At 45.6% G+C, this 18,196-nt stretch overlaps 1 protein-coding gene across 8 annotated transcripts in view; it reads left to right on the top strand.

Annotated features, from left to right (window-relative positions):
- Positions 1–18,196, top strand: part of LOC121661571 (lethal(3)malignant brain tumor-like protein 3) — a 40,191-nt gene that overhangs the window by 529 nt on the left and 21,466 nt on the right. For 3 of the 8 annotated variants that reach the window (XM_042021925.1, XM_042021923.1, XM_042021929.1), the window contains exons 2-11: positions 8,072–8,180; positions 8,494–8,602; positions 9,964–10,021; positions 11,041–11,129; positions 12,318–12,422; positions 13,064–13,199; positions 13,699–13,790; positions 14,723–14,874; positions 15,665–15,741; positions 17,258–17,343. In XM_042021925.1, coding sequence (XP_041877859.1) covers positions 8,072–8,180; positions 8,494–8,602; positions 9,964–10,021; positions 11,041–11,129; positions 12,318–12,422; positions 13,064–13,199; positions 13,699–13,790; positions 14,723–14,874; positions 15,665–15,741; positions 17,258–17,343 — 1,013 coding nt within the window. The other 5 variants (XM_042021924.1, XM_042021927.1, XM_042021926.1 and 2 more) reach the window with 5 other exon arrangements.

Here is an 18,196-nt window from a genome sequence, read left to right as displayed (position 1 = left end):
TGGGGGGGGGGGGGCGCCGGGAGCGCAAATGGCGGCGCCGGGTCGGGGCTGCGGCGGCCGCCGCGGCGCGGAAAGTGCGTTTAAACCCCAAAAGGGGCCAAACCACCGCAAACCCGGCAAAACGCGGGCAAAACGCGGGTTGAAGTTCTTCGCACGCTGCGGGGCACAGTCAGAAAGTTTCTGAGGTGGCCTTTGCCCAATTTTGACGCAAGAATTGGTGGAGAAAATCGGGGTTATCCCGCCTGGGCGCCGCTCTGGTGAAACTCCGCGGGACTGTGACAACTCAATAATATTAAAAAACACGTAAATCCAGTGCAGTAGAAACAGTTATTGGAGACTTCCCCAAAACCAGAAAGATTTAAGTTTGAAAACAGAGATTTTACATGACGGGATAAACAAAACCAAAAAAATCATCAAACTTCCTGGCAACAAATTCAAAGTGCAGAACTAATGGAATGGGGATTTTGAGAGGGGAAGTCGGTGCTGAATAAATAGAGGGATAAATGTAATCCTTCAAAAGTATCGATCGGCTGCGGATAGGGATCGGTGTGGGACAATCTGAGTGATGCTTGGTGTCAAGAGAAAGGGATTAGGACAGTTTTATGGACTCCTGGTGCCGCAAGGAATCAGATTAGATTTATGCTATGAAAACGTTTAATTTATTCAGTTACTGCCCAGATAAATTTTAAAAAATGGCCTGTAACTGGGATTAAGGGATAAAGAGCTCTGATACTTTGTGCCAAGTTGTAAGACCTTATTGGTTTGCATTCTGTTTTATAGTAGAACAGAAGTAAAAAGGAGGGAAAACAGGGACTTGGTGCTTCGAACTTTCCTTCCTACACAGCAATTAAGTACAGTCCGACATGGTCTCATCAGCATTTTGCTTCCTCACTTTATGATCTATAATCTACTCAGATTATACATTTTTGAGGATGGGAACAGTCTTTTCCTGAGCGAGTATTCCTGCTTGGCAATGGGAGATACGTAATAATGATTAATAGGAGTCCCCAGGGTAGTTTGCTGGATTGTAGTCTTATAAAGTAATTACAGATGCAGTTAAAACAGAGGACGTTTTTAGCCTCTGTGCACTAGCTTTACCCTAAAATTATTGCACCTTGTACTGCAAGTAATCCCATTAAAGCTGAACGTGTGTAAAATGAATTGTAATTCCCGGTGAGTGCCAGGGTGGAATCAGAGCCAAATTTGAGCTGCTGAGGACAACTGGGTACAACTGCTGGGCAGGTTGTGCAGGGCCATCTCTGTTTCTCTTGGCCAGAGGCGATTTATTCTGTCTTCAGGGGTTTCATTCCATAATGAGCAAGTGGCAGGAGGGTGAGTGGGTACAGCCAGATGTGCTCTGCAGACCATTCCTGCCCCACTGACTCCTCAGGACCCAGGGTGTGTTTTCCTTGCCTCAGCCGTGCTGTTTGTCAGCACTTTTATTACCAGTTCTTTATTTACTGAAATTTTAAGGCTTTTACACTGATTTTTAAAAGTAGCATCTTGAATTTATTTAGAGCAGTGTCTGTAGTCTTACTTGAAAATATGCTTAAAATTGTGTTGGTTTATCTGCAGGAGAAGGTCTCACTGGCTCTTATCTCACTTTATCTTCATGCAAAGCTTTTACTGGAGATACTTCTGGGTATGACAATATATTCCATTGGTGTTGGGGGATGTGGATTTGAGGGTGAAGTTTCAGTGTAACCCCCTTGTCCTTTTCCATGAGTGCTGGCGTTTTCTGAGAGATGCCATGTGCTGCAAGCCTGATACTGGGACATGGGACCAGATTCTCACAGGGTGGTGATGGAGATCACTAAATCATGGAATACCCTGAGTTGGAAGGGACCCACAGGCATCATCGAGTCCAACTCCTGGCACAGGACACCCCAACAATCCCACTGTGAGTGTTGTCAGAGGATAAGGTGTGGAGTGTCCATGTTCCAGTCCATGCCACCTCTGCAAAGGAAAGTGTTTTGGAGGCCTAAATCCCATTCTCAGAATTGCACAGTTTGAATATCAAGACAATATAGATAAACTGGATCAAAACGAGATTGACCCACAGCAGTGTTTACTCTGGGCATTTATAGTCTCTCTGTGAAATAACAAGGTGATTCCTGAGTTGCAGTGTCAGTTCTTCCCCACGCTGTTACCTCTCTCTCATATTTTCTGTAGTTTTTAATCTACTTCAGCCTTTCCTCAAGCCCTCCAGTTGTGCTGCATGGGCAGAAGAGTGGGAAGAAGGAGCCACAGTGGGATGAAAAATTAGATTGGAGACTTGTGGGGAAAATGACCAAGTGCATGCTTGTTAGGGAAGGCTGGCAGCTGCAGGCTCCTGCACGTGGAATCAATTAGCAGCCAAGGCCAGCAGAGATCTGACCAAACCCTGTTTCTCCTAATTAGCATCACTCACCGTGCTCCACAGGTGAGGTGTGAGGGCAGACCTGCTTTGCTGAATTTGGCAGATTATCTTCCAGAGAATGGTTCAATTTACTGGTAAAATGCTTTACCCCCAAGGAATGGGTGTTTTATTATTAGGTGTAGCATCTTTTGGCTCATCTCCTGGTTGTTTTGTTTTGTTTTGTTTTTTTAATTTCTGATTGAATCCAGCAAAGTGATGGGATAAATGCATGGTAGAGCTAAGCAAACAGGTAGAGGTTGTGTTCATGAATCACACAGGATTTGTTTTGACAACCCTATTTATGCTGTAGCTTTTAAACTTTTTGAAAGGCTGAGAGAATTGGGATTGTTCAGCCTGGAGAAGAGAAGGCTTCAAGGTGACCTAATTGCAGGTTTCCAGTGCCTAAACGGAGCCTACAAGAAAACTGGAGAGAGACTATGAGGGCCTGGAGCAACAGGACAAGGGGGAACGCTTCACACTGACAGAGGCAGGTTTAGGTGGGATATTGGAAAGGAGTTGTTCCCTGTGAGGGTGGGGAGGCCCTGGCACAGGGTGCCCAGAGAAGCTGTGGTTGCCCCTGGATCCCTGGCAGTACCCAAGGCCAGGTTGGATGGGGCTTGGAGCCACCTGGGATAGTGGAAGGTGTCCCTGCCTGTGGCAGGAGGTGGAACTGGATGGGATTTAAGGTCCCTTCCAACCCCAAACCATTCCAGGATTCTGTGATTCTACTTTGGGTCACCCGTGGAGAGTGAAGGTTTGTAAGGTGTGTGATTTCTGGGTGATGTTCAGAGGTGATGTTCAGAGTGTGTTTAAGTGTTACAGTGGTTACAAGTGATTCCCAGGGACCGGGATTAGCAGCTCTGTGGTTTCAGGCCTGGAGGAGACGTTCCTGGGGATCCCAGCTGAGCCCCGTCGAGTGTGAGGTTTGTGCAGGGCTCGGGCAGTGGCCGGGTGTCCTCCCCAGAGCCACTGCTCTTCCCAAGCAGGAGTAGAGTTGGGGAAAGCAGCTCAGCACCAAAGGCTCTTAATGAAAGCCATAAAACTGCAGGTACCCTCCGTTTTTGCTCCTCACGTTCCGTAAAAGACCAGAAAGCATTAACTCTGTGGGCATGAAATAAGGTTTTGTGCCTTCTTTTGCATCCCTCCCATTCTGTGTGGATCAGGTCGGAATGCTGTCCAGCGTGGCACAGAGTGCCCGTAAGGACGCTTACAGGCAGCAAAGGGGGGCAGTCAGACACGACATGAGGCAGCACTGTCAGGTGTGCTGATCCGGGTGCTCCATGGGAATGCTGGAATGCCAGCTGGCCTCGGCAGGGAGAGGGGCTGGGTGTGGGAGGGGCACACGTTCTGCAGCCACAGCCTGTGCCAGTGCTTTTGTTTCGACTGCTGAAATAGATACGTGTGTGTGTTTGACACAGCTGTGTCAGCAAACCAAGATGAGCAGCTCACAAGCTCAAACACTGCTTTGGGCTTCGTTCTAGGATGAGCTGATGGTTCAGAGTAAACTCACAGTTTTGCTGTGTGAGCTTATGAGCTGATTGAGGTCACATTGCCATGGTGCTGTTTATTCTCTGCCCGTGCAATAGCACCTACCATAATCCATATGTTATTGTGTGCTTAGGGGAAGCTTGGAAGGGCTCTGTTGTACAAATGAGGTGGACAAACTCCTAAAAACCCAAGTGCTTCATCTTGTGGTCCTGTGGCAGAACTGAGACACAAAGTGTTGGCTTCTTCTCCATACCAGCTAAGGCATCCCTCTCCCTTCCTAGACCCTTTTCCACCTCTAATCTTTCAGAGCAACATTTTCCTTGATTTGTAGTTACAATTTTTCTCTCTTCATGAGAAACAAAAATTAGTAGGAAGTGCAATCGGTGGAGCTTGGAATTCCTCAATTCTGAATTTTGTCTTTTTTTCCCGTTCACTGACATAGACAGTCTCTTCGCGCCGTTAAATGCTTGCCGGTGGCCATTGACACTTTCTCTTGAGGCATTGGTACAATTCCATTGCAGGCTCTGAAGGTTCGTTTCAGTCCCTGACTGATGAGGTTCCTGGAGGTGAGGCTGGGGTTGTTTTTGGTAACGGTATTAGTTCAGCCTTGCAAAATATTACTTGCCTGAGGTGAGTAACAGGTTTTGATGGATGAGTAAAGCATCATCTGTCATCGTCACAACAAAGTGCAGGTGAGGTGGTTGTGTCTGAGCTCCTGAGTATTCCAAGCAGTTCTGAGACCAGTTTAGTTGTGCTGCAAGGAGTCCCGATGGGTTTTGTGTGTTTCTGTTTAAACTGCAGCTCTGTTCCTCTCTGGTGGCACAGGAGTGCCTGGCAGATGTCACACGTCGGGTGTCAGACACCGCTGCGGAGCTCCCAGGAGACGGGGAATGCACAGAGCTCTCAGAGCCAGCTCGCTCCGAGTGAGAGGAGCAGCTTTGCTCAGCTCCTGCCCTGTTTCAGGGCAGAAAGGTGATTTGTAGGTTATTCCCAGAGCAGCGCAGTATCAGATGGTTCTCTTGATGCCAGCTGCTTCTTGAATGGGATTTCACCTCCTAGTCCATGGAAGCTCAGCCAGAAGGGCTGCAAACTTCATGTTATTATTGATTACAGTCTTTGGGTTTATTGTACCATTGCATTCCTCACCAGAGAGAGACACTGAAGTTCTCGTGTCGTTGGAAATGATCCTGGCAGCACCTGAAATGGAATTTTTGTTGAAATGTTTCTCTTCCCATTAAGTCTGATGGTGTTTATGGAAGTAGAGTGAACCCCCATCCACCCATTCAGCCTTCACCCTTAGTTTGTGTGAACTTGTGCCCTTTTTTCTTCCTTTTTTTTTTAATTTTTGGTCTCCTAATGAAGGTAAGATGGATGTTAAAAGCCAAAGCTGGCTTTTTACAGTAACAATGAGGTGGTTTCCCAAGGCTGCGTTGGTTCAGGGGCAGAAATGAGATCAAAACCTGAGTATTTCTGACCTCTTCCTGTGGATTCCGTGTCTAAAGATAAAGCATTGAGGTCTGGGTGGGAGCATATTAATTAGGCTCCATTATCTCTGCCAGCCTGGCAATCATTTATCATTTCGTAAATCCGAATCTGCAACTTGGAACTGAATGACTCATCTCAGTTTTGCAGTATCTTCTTTTGCCTTAATGTTTCTGAGCCTTAAAATGCTAAAGATGAAAAGAAATCACGAACTGGGACGAATGAGGAATGTTCGGGCCTGACTGTGGTTTGTCGAAGTGTTTCAAGTTAGTTTCTGCTCTCTTTTTAATTGCACTGTTTGCTTCCTTTTATTGGGTTGTCTTGATTTTATTGTAGATTTTACTGATAGGGAGCATTATAAGAAAAGCCATTTCTTTATTATATTTTTCTGTGGGTTTTACTGGATTTATAAAATGCAGATGAGAAAGACCGATTATTTTATCAGGTCTTCTCTGGTTAAGTTCAAGATTATTTTCTACATTGTTATTTTTGACAGTTTTCCTGGCCCAGTTTGAAGTAAATTATCCAAGTTAACTACTTCTGTCCAAGTACCTTCCAAACTCCTTCTCCCCGATGGAGCTTTGTAAATAGTCTTGGTGCTTGAGCTTCTTTATTTTTAAAGCCTGAACACAAAGAATAACATCTAAAAAGGGATGGGTTTGCCCTTGTTGAAACTGGCATCCAAACATTTGCTACAAACAAACGTTTATAGATGTACAAGGCTACATCAAATATTAATATATCCAATACCACGGACACAAGGCTCATTTAGTCCAATTCCTGCCTCTCCCTGCAGCCGTGGGGGTGTGGATGTGTTCTGTGACCCTGAACACGGACACCGGCTGCAGAAGTTCCGCACCTGCTGGTGCTCGTTGTTTTTCTAGTACAAATGTAGGTGTTCTGGGGCTGGGGTTGGGCTTCCCCAGCTCCCCTGGCCGCAGGAACATTGTGAGATTGTGGCAGGAGGGAGCCCCAGCTCTGTCTGCACCGGTTTGGGCAGAAGCAGAACTGTTCATTCGTGTGCAGGAGCATCACTGCCCCGGAGTCCTCTGCTCCTACAGTGCCACGGGCACCTTCCCAGCTCCTGGGCACGGGAACTCTGGAACAGCATGTGGAGCTTGGAGATGCTCCTTGCACTGACCTTCTGCCATGAGACTGAGCTGTCCCATCAGACACAGCACGGAGCCCCTGGAGTCTGCACCGGGATGCTGCTGCTCCTAAAGAGTTTGAGGGAAGTGAATGGGATGGAATCCTGCAGGAAGCTGAGTCACTTAGAACTATCATTTCTTCAAAATGGGATGTTTCTCTTTGTGTTGAAATGGAAATGATGCTCTGTCTCCTTGGGGCTGCAGAGGAGGATGGGAGCCTTTCAGAAGCAAGTCCAGCATCTTTGAAGCTTTAAGAAATACAAGCTTTAGATAAAGAGCGGGAAGAACGCTTGGGATGAAGCTTTGATAGGGTGTGGAGGCAGGATCCCGAGGCCAGGAAGCGCGCACAGTAGAAGACGAAAGGGCTTCTCCATTCAACAAGGAGCCCTGCTTCAGAAGGAACCAAAGCTTTCAGACTGAGGTTTCAGTGAAGTGCAGATTGCTCAGAAAAGATCTCAGACTAATGAAGTGCTTGGAATAAAAGCTTTGGAGTAGAGCTTGGAAATGCAACCACCTTTGACTTGCCTCTTTCATTCTGGAGTTCAGTAGCTCCATAATGCAGACAGTAAAGAAGATCAAGGAGTGAGTAATCTTTGCAGCTATTTGCTCATTAGAAAGGTGTTTTTTTAGTTTTGTTTTGGTTTTGTTGTGGTTTTTTTTTTTGATGCTTGGTTGCATTTGCAGGTCAGGAATAATAAAATATGCACAGTGACACTATTTAACACACTTTAATAATTTTATCTGGACCAGTAAAGTGTTCCTTCATGACCTCTGTTTTAGGCTCCAAGGATGAATGTCTGAAGTCTGCCACGTATCATTCCTTTTCCAAAGCTGCCCTGTGTGTGTCTGGAGGGGTTTTCTACTTCTGCATCTGGATTTCCTGTGATGTCCTTGGCAGGACAGGCCATGTATATGCAGGGTTGTGCTGGAGGGTGTCAAACCCCTCCCTTGTTCCCAGCTCCTCCCCTCAGTGGCACAGGGAGATGGGAGTGGGGGTTATGGTCAGTTCACAGGTTGTTTCTGTTGCTGCTCAGGGAGAGGAGTCAGTCCTTCCCTGCTCCAGCAGGGAATTCCTCTAGTGGGAGACAGTTTTTCATGAACTTCTCCAGTGTGAGTCCATCCCACGGGCAGCAGTTCTCCACAGATTGCTGCAACGTGGGTCACTCTTCCCCCGGTCAGTCCTTCAGGCTGTTCAGCATCACTTTGTAAATCACCAGTTTCCTTTGATTAAATTACTCACTATTCAGTAGAGCTTCTTCATAGATAATATCACAGAGTCATTAAGGTCAAAAAAGACCTTTAAGATCATCAAGTCAACCAAGATGTGCCTGAGAGTACTGTTGGAGACCAGTGCTCCGAAATTAAAACATTACAAATAAAAGGGGGTTTTCCCTACTGAGGCGGTGTGGCAGCACACAGATAATAATTACTTCCCTCACAATGGGATACTGAGTGTCAGTTAATGAAAGTTTGTAAAGGACTTTGATAGAACTCATTTCCTGAAAGGTGTTGTAACATTTTAATGTAATAGTTGTCTTTTTCTTTGCTTCTGCAGTGCCCAGACAAGCCGTGCCCTGCTCCGATTCCCAAACCTGTGAGCAAATGGATTGCTTTGAGAATGGAAAGATTTGTACTCAAACGGGCTCCCAGCAGCACAGGGAGAGGTACAGAAACCCCAGATTTTCCCCATTTTTTGTTTGAAAGCCTTTAAAGGGAACATGGAGTTGCCGTGAGTAGAATGAACCCATCAGACCAAGTGTTACAGTTCTATATCCAGGAAATCCTGCAGACACCATTCATTTCCTCAGGTCCTCAGCCCAGGCCTCCACATTCCAAGAGGTTCAGAGACACTGGGAACACTGCAGGAATAATGTTGCACTTTTAATTTGATATTGTTTTTAATTTTGGATGTTTAATGATATCAGAGACATTCCAGATGATTGCAGAAACGGGAAATAATGGAAATCTTACTACCAGCAGTGGCTGTCAGGTGACTGAGGCTGGCAGACCTGTCAGACGTCTCCGGAGGAAGAGAAGATTGCCTCTGGATTCAGAGGATGAGGAGGAAAATGCATATGAGGATGAGGTAAATGAGGCTGTATGTGCTTCCTTTAAAGAGAGCTGTGAAAAGCAGGGGCAGTTGTTTGTCTCAGCGTTCCTTGTGCAGTGCAGACTGGGCTGAGGGAGGTTGTTCTGTACCCAGGGAATGGTCTGGGTCTGATCCTGATTTGCATCAGTGATGGGAATATCTGTTCTGAGGAGTCCCAGGGGTGAATGAACTGCTCAGGTGAAGTGAAAGTCAGGAGTTCACAGTAATAAAACCACACGTCTCCAGAACAGCTGCACTCAGATACTGTTGTATGATATTGAAGATGAGTGTCAAACCACAGGGTTTGTTTGGGTTTTATTACTTGCATGTACTCTCACTGCACCACCTGAAACCTGTATTAATGGTGCATAAATAGCAGTACCTCAGTCCTGAGCTGATCTTCCCTTCAGTTTCCTGCAGCCCCTGGCTCCCTCTTGGGGCCCTTTGTGCCCCCCTGTGCTCTGCTCCCACCCATCAGAGCCTCTCTGAGCCATTTTATGTTTGTTCACATAATGCAGGGCTCTGTACAGCAGACCCACTGGGGTAGGTGTTTGTGGGCAATAAAGCTGCAGCTCTGCTGTCATGAGCAGTTTAACTCATCGTCTTGCTCAGCTTTTCTCTGTGATGTGGGTGAGATGTTTTAAGGGATGGATGTTTTCAGAAGTCCTTGCAGTCTCTCTTTTCCCCCTTCTCCTCGTCCTCATTAGAAACTGCCCCCCTGTCCCTTCTGGGGAATGTTTGGCAGGCAGCTTTGGCACATTTTGCCTTTTTTTGGTTTGCTCTGAGAAATGACTGCCTGGGAGGAATCAAACCCCAGTTTGCAAATGCACAGAAGAAACGGGAACGACAGTCGGGCTCGGAGTGTGACACAGGGAGACCACATTGTCTGGGGTGCTCATCTGTGACAGGAGTTACTTGAAGCTTCTGCTTCCTTTAGGGCTTCATAGATTCCTTTTTTCCCCCGTATCCATTCCCTGGCATAGATGGACGTAAGAAAGGGAAAGGAAAAAGGAGTGTTCCAGGGAGGCTGCTGACGTGAGCAGCAGATCCTGCATTGCAGAAAGCAAATCCTCTGTATTATAATGGAGATTTTGGTCCTGTGCTCTTCAGCAGCCACATTTAAGTGAACTTCAGTAGCCTATATGAAATAACTTGTACAGCACTTTGGGATACCAGGATCAGCGTTATCTGTGTAACATTCCCTCCTGATGTTCTTGCAGGGTTGTTCAAGAGACAGCAATGCTGGCTAATAGTCCTGTTAGTTACCTGTTACATCCGTGTTGTACCTGCATGGTGAGATGATCAGAGGGAGGGAAAAACAATCTTGCTAAACTTCTTTTTAACGTATCTGTGTCTAGGAGAAGAATAAATCAAATAATATGAAAAGCCGCAGAAACACTAAACCAATAAAACAAGGTGAGCTAAGCTCATAGTCTCTTTTCTTTAATGTTTATAGATTTTTTTTTTTTTAGTAGCTATTATAAAGTGAATAATAATAAACAGAAGAGGAAAGGACAGTAGAGCTCATTTCACATTCAGAACAGCTTATTAGGTACATAACCCTCTTAGCACAGTCAGCTCCAGAGATGTAGTAGCAGGAATATCCTGGATTTGCCTGCATGATGGGCACAGGGTGAGGATCTGGAAGGAGTCAGCTTCACCCAGAGCTCACTGAAGACAGTAAGAATCTTTTTTCCATTGACTTTGGAGAGCTTCAGCCACAGCCTACAGTGCTAAGTAGAAAATAAATAGGGAACAACATGATTGACTCTAGACTATGAGTTAAACGTATTATATACCTTAAATCAGGGATTAGTTAGTATACAACTGGGGGGAGAGTTTTAATACACATTTAGAATGTAATTTTCTGTGTGTATGACTGTGGTTCTACCAGAATGAATCCGAGTTGTTTTCATCATCTGGGAGCTGCCTCTCTGGTAGATGCATTGTGTTATTAGGAGGCTATAAATATATGTGTGTGTATATATTAAAAAAAAAAAATCTTGTGAACTGAGCAAAAATTCACTTGGTTTTTCACTTATTTTATTTTAGGCTTATTTTAGCTGCCATTATATGCCTCTCTGTGCTGCCTGTTATTTTATATTTAACCCCTTATTCCTCTGTGAAGTGTCAGGAGGAGGAATTAATTCCCACAATTTTAAGTTACTCTGTCTTGTCCAGACTTTCCCGTGGCACCTTTCCATGGGCAGCTTGCCAGCAGTCCAGGTGCCGCAGTTCATTTGACCTGTGGTACAATAAATGTTCATTTCCTGAGGAATGAGCACGGTTTTCCTATTGCTAGAATTCCTACCTTTCCTCAAAAGTTGAGTAACACTGCCTCTTCTGCGGTGCCACAGCAAACGTGGGAGGAGGAGGAGAAGAGCAGGAGGCATCAGAGAGAAATGTTGATTTCCTCTTTGTTTTTGATTAATTAGTGCTTCCTGGAAAGAAGAAGGTATGGAACTGGTCTTCCTACTTGGAAGAGGAACAGATGCCAGCTGCTCCCCAAAAGCTGTTCAGAGAGGTTGGCAGCTTTTTTCGCTCTCTTGCTCTGTTTTTCTCAGGCAACATCACAGGATTACTGGCAATCACAGGATTGATTCTCAGTGGAGGTGGGACTGGAGACCACCCTCAAGCCAGCACTTGCATTTCTGAGTTGTTTTGGTACAAGCAGGCAATAACTGTTTGTTTTCTGCCCGGGGGAAACAGGCATTTGCCCTGGGGGTCTCATCACAATCCAGGGTGTAAAAAACGCTGTTGAATCTCACAAATAACCAGCAGCTGTTTCGATCTGCTCTGCTCTGGCTGTTGGACAACTTCAGGGGCTGCTGGCGAGGGACAGAGGGACAGCCTAGTGTCTGTCACATGTCCTCTGTGGTGGTACCACAGCCCTCCCAGCCTTTCCCGGTGGACAACCCTGAGTCCCTTGGCTCAGAGAGTGGGGCAGGTTCACTCAGCGAGTGCCTGGAGGGAGGGTGGGCGTTGGCGTCAGTCACAGTGGAGGTGCCAGAGGCTGAGTTCAGCCTTGCTGAAGCTGCCTCTGCAGCTCAGTTAAATGTGCAGCTCCCAGTGAGCTCTTCAGAGCCCAGGGCTGTTGGTCCTTCCAGAGGGAGCTTAGAAGGAAGGTCTGGTCCTGCACTGGGTCATTTGCAGTCCCAATTCAGGTTGCTTTTAAACTTTTACTGTGTTTCAACTGTTTCACTTGGATTGAGACTACAGATAAATGAAAAACACAAATGCTTTCTGGAATAACTGTAAAACTGGGCTGCAGATCAAGCCTGCCTTGTCCCTTTCACCATTTGAAGATGGCAAGTTACCTTTGGGGAGAGTCTGGACTGACACATGGTGATTGTAGCTTTCCCAGCTCTTTGGTTCTGCATTGAGCTGGGAAGGGGATTCTTTTGTGTTTGAGAAGAGCTCATTTCTACGTCTGCTCAAAGATGTGTTCATAGCTAATTGCAACAGTTCGGTGTTTTTGAGAGATTAATTAGAATAACGAGTAAATGTGAAATACTGTGATGGTGCTGTTACTGATCCCTGAGCCTGCACCTGTCTGTTGGAGCAGCAATCACTTGGGGATGGGATTTTTTTCTCTAAGTTGAACATTTGAAGCCTGAAATATAAAAATTTGAAGCCTTAAGTATCTGATGACTGCTCTGCAATAGATTTTGTCCTTAAGAATTAAAAACAAATGTTTCTCCCCCCCTCACAGTATCAATCATTCCCACAAGGCCGAAATGGATTTAAAGTTGGAATGAAATTGGAAGGGGTGGATCCTGAGCACCCCTCTCGAGTCTGTGTTCTCACAGTGGCTGAGGTCAGTTGTTTTTCTTGTCTTTGACTCCAAAAGTCCCATGTGCATTTAGATTTTTTTTTTCAATAAGTAGAAACTTTAGTTAGTTAGTACTTGGAGTACTTTAATTAGTTAATTGATGGTAGGAGTTCAAGGTGACACTGAAGGAATGATGTTACATGATTAAAGATCTTTGCCTGAAATCCTACTGTCAGATTTTTGCACTTGGAACTAAGAATAGCAAACCTATTAATTACCTGTAGTGAACAAATATGAAAAAGAACAATGCCATGAGGCCCTAAGATTTAGTAAATATAAACAAGTCCGAATGCTTTAATGCAGCTTCAGTTATGTGAAATCTGGGTTGATCTGGTATAGGCATGAAAGTTCTGGGGCTGCTTTTGTACCCCAGGAACTTGTGCATGGCATGGAGCAGGAGCCCAGGGAGGTTCCACTGACCAGTTCTATTTCCAGCTGTTTGAAGTGGGGAAAGAGGAGCGTGGAAACTGGGAGAGCAGATGAGTTAAAATACAACTAGACTTTCGGAGGAATAAACGAGATCCTAATTTACTTTCTCTGTAAGTGCAAATGTGAGGGGGTGTTTTATTAGTGATTTTCCTTCTCCTCTGTGACCCTTGGTGATAATCGGAGCTTCTTCACGGTAGGTCCAGGGGTACAGGATGCGGCTGCACTTCGATGGTTACCCAGAGTGCTACGACTTCTGGTGTAATGCTGATTCCTCAGACATCCATCCTGTGGGCTGGTGTGAAAAAACAAGCCATAAGCTGCTCCCTCCTAAAGGTATGAAAGAAAATAGAGAGCTGCACAAGAAACCGTAAATTCTACTAAGAACTAGATGTTCTGGCTCTGCATATTTCATTTTTAGTGTTGATTTCATCGTGGAACTTGATCTGAGGGGCTGAAGGGAAGAGGTTTAACTAACACAGTGACTCACAAAAGAGCAAAATACCTTCTCTTTGATGTTCCCAAAGATTGACATTGTTAGTCACATTAGAAGCTCTGGATTGGATGTCTCTCTGGGCTTCAGAACTTGCTTTTTTCCCGCGTTCAAGTCTTTCCTGCATTCAATTTCCTAGAAACATTTGAAGGTTGAGATTAATGATTGGCCATTATGGTGAAAAAGAGAGAGCTGGTTTAGCTGAAATGCACAGCCCCTGGAGATCATAGCAGGGCAGTTATCATGCAAAGTTCATATTCTTTCCAGGTAATTTCCATTTCTGAAAAACCCACCAGGTTGTACCAGGGCCATGTAAAACAATCTTTTTCTTTCTCTTCCTAGGTTTCAAGGACGGAGAATTTAATTGGACTTCCTATCTGAAGAACTGCAAAGCTCAAGCAGCTCCAAAAAGCCTTTTTAAGACCCTCAGCAGTGTAAGTGGTGCTATGGAATAGAAGGGGTTTCAGTAGGTCTGGTGCTAAGTGAGTTTTGACCAGAATATTTATGTGGTTTTAATATGCTCATGTCAGAGGTACAACCACGGTACAATCAGATGCAAACTACTTCCTGCTGTGTTTTATTTTTAAGAAGGAAAACTAGTACAATTTTTCTTCCTTTCCCCAGTCACTGACTTTCCGGAGAAAGAATTTGTATTTTCCTTCCACTTTAATGCTGGAGGAAAAGATTTACTGAACCATTTATTAAATATATTACAACCGTCTGTTTTGCTGTGCCCCTACAGTCGGGATATTTGTGTCACTTTCCTCTAATTTAATCATTTCCAAAATAATTTCTGGTTTCCAGCAGCATGCTCATGTGTGCCATGGGATTTATTATGGGGCTGTGGATCTTGAGCAGTTGTCATCCTTCCCCCACTGGTGCTTTCTCAGTGGTTGTTAACCTCAGTTCCCTTGAACTCCTTGGTCCCGTTTCATGTTACTGTGATGACACCAAGCTGGTGGATTGGAAGCTGCACATGGACAATCCCTGACTCCAGCAGGATCAGGGCCCAGCTCTGCCCTGCTTCCCACTCAGTCACTTCTCCTTGAAGACTCTCCTAATTTTTCCACCAGTAAAACAAGATGTGCAGTGCTCATTATCCTCAGCAAATCACTGCAAGGGGTCTCAGCCTGGGGGTCTGCAGTGGTGGGTGTTCCTGGAAATGCTGTTTTTTCAGCCACATGAGCTCTTTTTTAGCAATAGTAACAGTCATTGCCAGAACTCATGGAAATCCTGTCTGCAGACCTCTTGGCAGTAACTGTAGTGTGTTTTGGTCTGTGGGTTTTGGGGCCAAAGGAGTTTATAAGGGGGATTTCAATGGCCAAGAACGTGGCTGATTTCCTTTTCCTGGTGTCCTGTTCCTCAGCCTGTCACACCTTCTGGGTTTCGTCTGGGAATGAAACTGGAGGCAGTGGACAAGAAGAATCCGTCCCTGGTTTGTGTCGCCACCGTCACGGACATGGTGGAAAACCGGCTGCTGATCCATTTCGATAACTGGGATGAGAGCTACGACTACTGGTAAAAGATTCTGTTTCTGATACATGTCTGCAGCTAGACTGGCTTTGTTCTGCTCTTCATCTATGGGTAATAGCTGAGATGTTAAATGCTGGCACTAAAGTTGGGATCTTCTATCAGTTTTTAGGCATCTGAATAATTACTTGGGGTTTTCACAAAGAGCCCAGTAGTTCCCTTCCCATTTGGGCAGCTCAGTGCAGAACCAGTGATGGTGGCCTGAGCTGTCTGGGAAGCATTGGAATAAGAAAACTCCTTGTGATGCCTGAAGGGGCTCCAAGAGAGCTGGAGAGGGGCTTGGGACAAGGGATGGAGGGACAGGACATGGGGAATGGCTTCCCGCTTCCAGAGGGCAGGGATAGATGGGATATTGGGAAGGAGTTGTTCCCTGGGAGGGTGGGCAGGCCCTGGCACAGGGTGCCCAGAGAAGCTGTGGCTGCCCCTGGATCCCTGGCAGTGCCCAAGGCCAGGCTGGACATTGGGGCTGGGAGCAGCCTGGGACAGTGGGAGGTGTCCCTGCCCATGGCAGGGAATGGGACTGGATGAGCTTTAAGGTCTCTTCCAACCAAACCATTGCAAGATTTTTCTTTGTATTTCCCTTTCTTTTGGGATAGCTTGAATGCCTTGAAAACCTGGTGTTACACATTCTAACGAGGTAGTGCTTGTCTTCTACACCGTGATCACACCCACTGAAAGCATCTGCTCACCCAGCAAACACCTATCAGACAGCGTTTGAAATCCTGCCTTTCTTTTTGCTTTCCATCTGACTGGTGCCAACTTTCCCTCTTTGATTCAGGTGTGAAACGAGCAGCCCATATATCCGTCCTGTCGGCTACTGCCAAGAAACTGGAACCCCACTGACAACACCACCTGGTAGGTTGCAAGTGAGACTTACTTCCTGCCTCAGCCAAAAAACCTGCAAACTGTATCTTCCACATAATTACATGTTTGCAAGTTCCAGGTTTGCTTCAGAACTCTTTACTGCCTGAACAATATTACTGTTCCTGCTTTTTGCCACTGCAATTTATGTTGTTTCATAGTTCTTTCAAGAAATGGAACAGGGTTTGGTAATTTATAATTGAATTTGAGTTTAGAAGGGAAAAAGTGAGAAGGATTTCCAGCATTTCCTTCAAGGTGAGCTGGGAGAAGAAGGGATCAGTTTCATGATTTTCTAGATGGAATTTCTGGAAATCACAGAATCACAGAGTACTCTGGGCTGGAAGGACCCCCAGGAATCATTGAGTCCAACTCTTAAGTGAATGGCCCATAGAGGGATTGAACTACAGCCTTGGCGTTGTTAGCACCACGCTCTAATGGTTTCCTAGATGGAATTTCTGGAGTAAGTGAAGCCACATCTCTTTCTGCTGGGCTGGAATTTCGTAAAGGAAGAGAATGTTGGCAAATAAGAGAGGGCAGAACATACAGGGAAACCAGTGTTGTTTTCAGGCCTCAGAAGTGCTCATTCACCTTCAAAATAGCAAACATAAAAAAATTAAGCCTGACATTTGTCAGACTGACAGCCCTGGAGCAAGAATTCCTGTATTTACTGCGTTCCAGGTTCAGCGGAGCGGGAAGCACTGCACGGCCCCTCTGCACAGGTGGCATTGGCCTCAGTGCATTTGCTGTAGATGTAGAAGGGGTTGTGAACGTTCCCTCTCAGCAGCACCACATCTGTCCCTGCTCCTGGAAAGTTCAGCAGGGCTGGGCTCTGCAGTTCTCTGCTCATGTCAGGATTTCCTGTGCCCCCAACAAAACCTGCAGCCAGTTCTGGTCTCTCTGCTGAGGGACTTCAGTGCAGCGGTTTGCAGACTGTGCTCTGCATTTAGTCACTGCACTCTCCTGCCAAAAGGAACCCGTCCTGGGGGTAAAAATTACTGAAATAGAAAGAGGAAAAAAGTAGAGCAGTTTCTTAAATGTAATTGCCAGGGAGGGACATCCCAGTGTTGTTAGAGCAGCACGCCCGTGGAGCCTTTTCTCTCCAGGCTGCTGGTTTCACTCAGCCTGGGTGAGCGGGCAGCAGGAGAGGAGAAGGTTCTACAGTCTTACAGGCATTCACATGTAGAGTAGTTAATAAAACAGGAAATTAATTTAGTGATGCCGTTGCACATCACAGAATCCTCTGACTAGTTCTTAATTGGAGCTTTCTCTAGAGAACAAGAATTGATTAAGCTGTACAGAAATGAGCTCGCCAGGGTTCAAGCCCAGTCCAAAACTGGGGCATAGATAGAGCTGCTCTGGGTGCTGGAGGTGGGTAGGAGCAAACAGGCTGCTTCCCAGCACCATCCATCCACTGTAAGTGCCAATTACAGTGTCACAGAGCTGCCTTTTTGCTGTTTGTAACAATACATGTGGGGCTTCTCTTACCTAAATATTAATTCTGTTTTTTCAGGATACAAGGATTCCAAAGGCTTCTCATGGGAGAAATACTTGGAAGAAACTAATTCCCAAGCAGCCCCAGCAAGAGCCTTTAAACTGGTGGGTGAATCTCTTTGATTGTTCTTGCTCAGGTGCTGTTATCTACCCTTTTTTTGCTAGAGGCTTTGTTTGAGGGTGGTTCACCTCATCTGTGCCAGGCGGGTGAAACTGTGGTTTACTTTAAGATCATCTCAGTGCTGCTAAAACAAAACACACAGCAAAATACAAGATTTATTTCTTTTTTAATACTGTGAAGAGCTGGCTTGGAAAGGATTTAGACTAAATATCTTCAGTGGCTCCATTAACAGATTTAAGTGAAGAGCCTTCAGTCCACACAGGTAACTGTGTGTTCCAGAGGAATGTGGGAAGTGCCTCACAGAGGGCACAGAGGGGAGAAAGAGTGCAGTCATCTGGTGTCCCCTCCACATGACGTTTTAAAAACCTCTCTAAAATTCACCTCACAGTTGTGCAAATCCGTATTTCCTTGGCTAGTGAGGCTGGAATTAAGGTAGAGAAGTTCATATCAAGGGTTTATGTGTGCTAATACAGATCTTAGTCCTTCTGGGGAGGAGCTGGCTGTGCCCTCCACAGAAATAAATGTGTTAACAGATGAAAGAGCATCTCTGCCAAACCCCTGGGTGGGCTAGGACCATCCTGCAGACTCAGTGTGAAGGTGCTTCTCTCAACCTTAGGACTGTGAGCTTTTGTTTGTTTCACTGCAGTTCAGTGTATTTGTCTGGAATCTCACTGTGAGCTGAAACAAAACAAAAGCCTTTAAAATAACTGTACTTTTAAATTGATTTTTTTTCCTTCCACACTGCTGGCTCACCTTGCTAAACTTTGCACTGTGTTTAAAAACTCTTCCATGCCATCGTGACACTTATCTTGGTTCCTTTTGCTGAAGCGGAGTTGC

The sequence above is a fragment of the Corvus kubaryi genome, unplaced genomic scaffold (genome assembly GCF_017639235.1).
Source record: "Corvus kubaryi isolate FWS band 111438036 unplaced genomic scaffold, C.kubaryi_AGA036_p1.0 37179, whole genome shotgun sequence".
NCBI lineage: Eukaryota > Metazoa > Chordata > Aves > Passeriformes > Corvidae > Corvus > Corvus kubaryi.
Note: the sequence above shows the minus strand (reverse complement) of the source record. Positions and strands in the feature narration are given on the sequence as shown.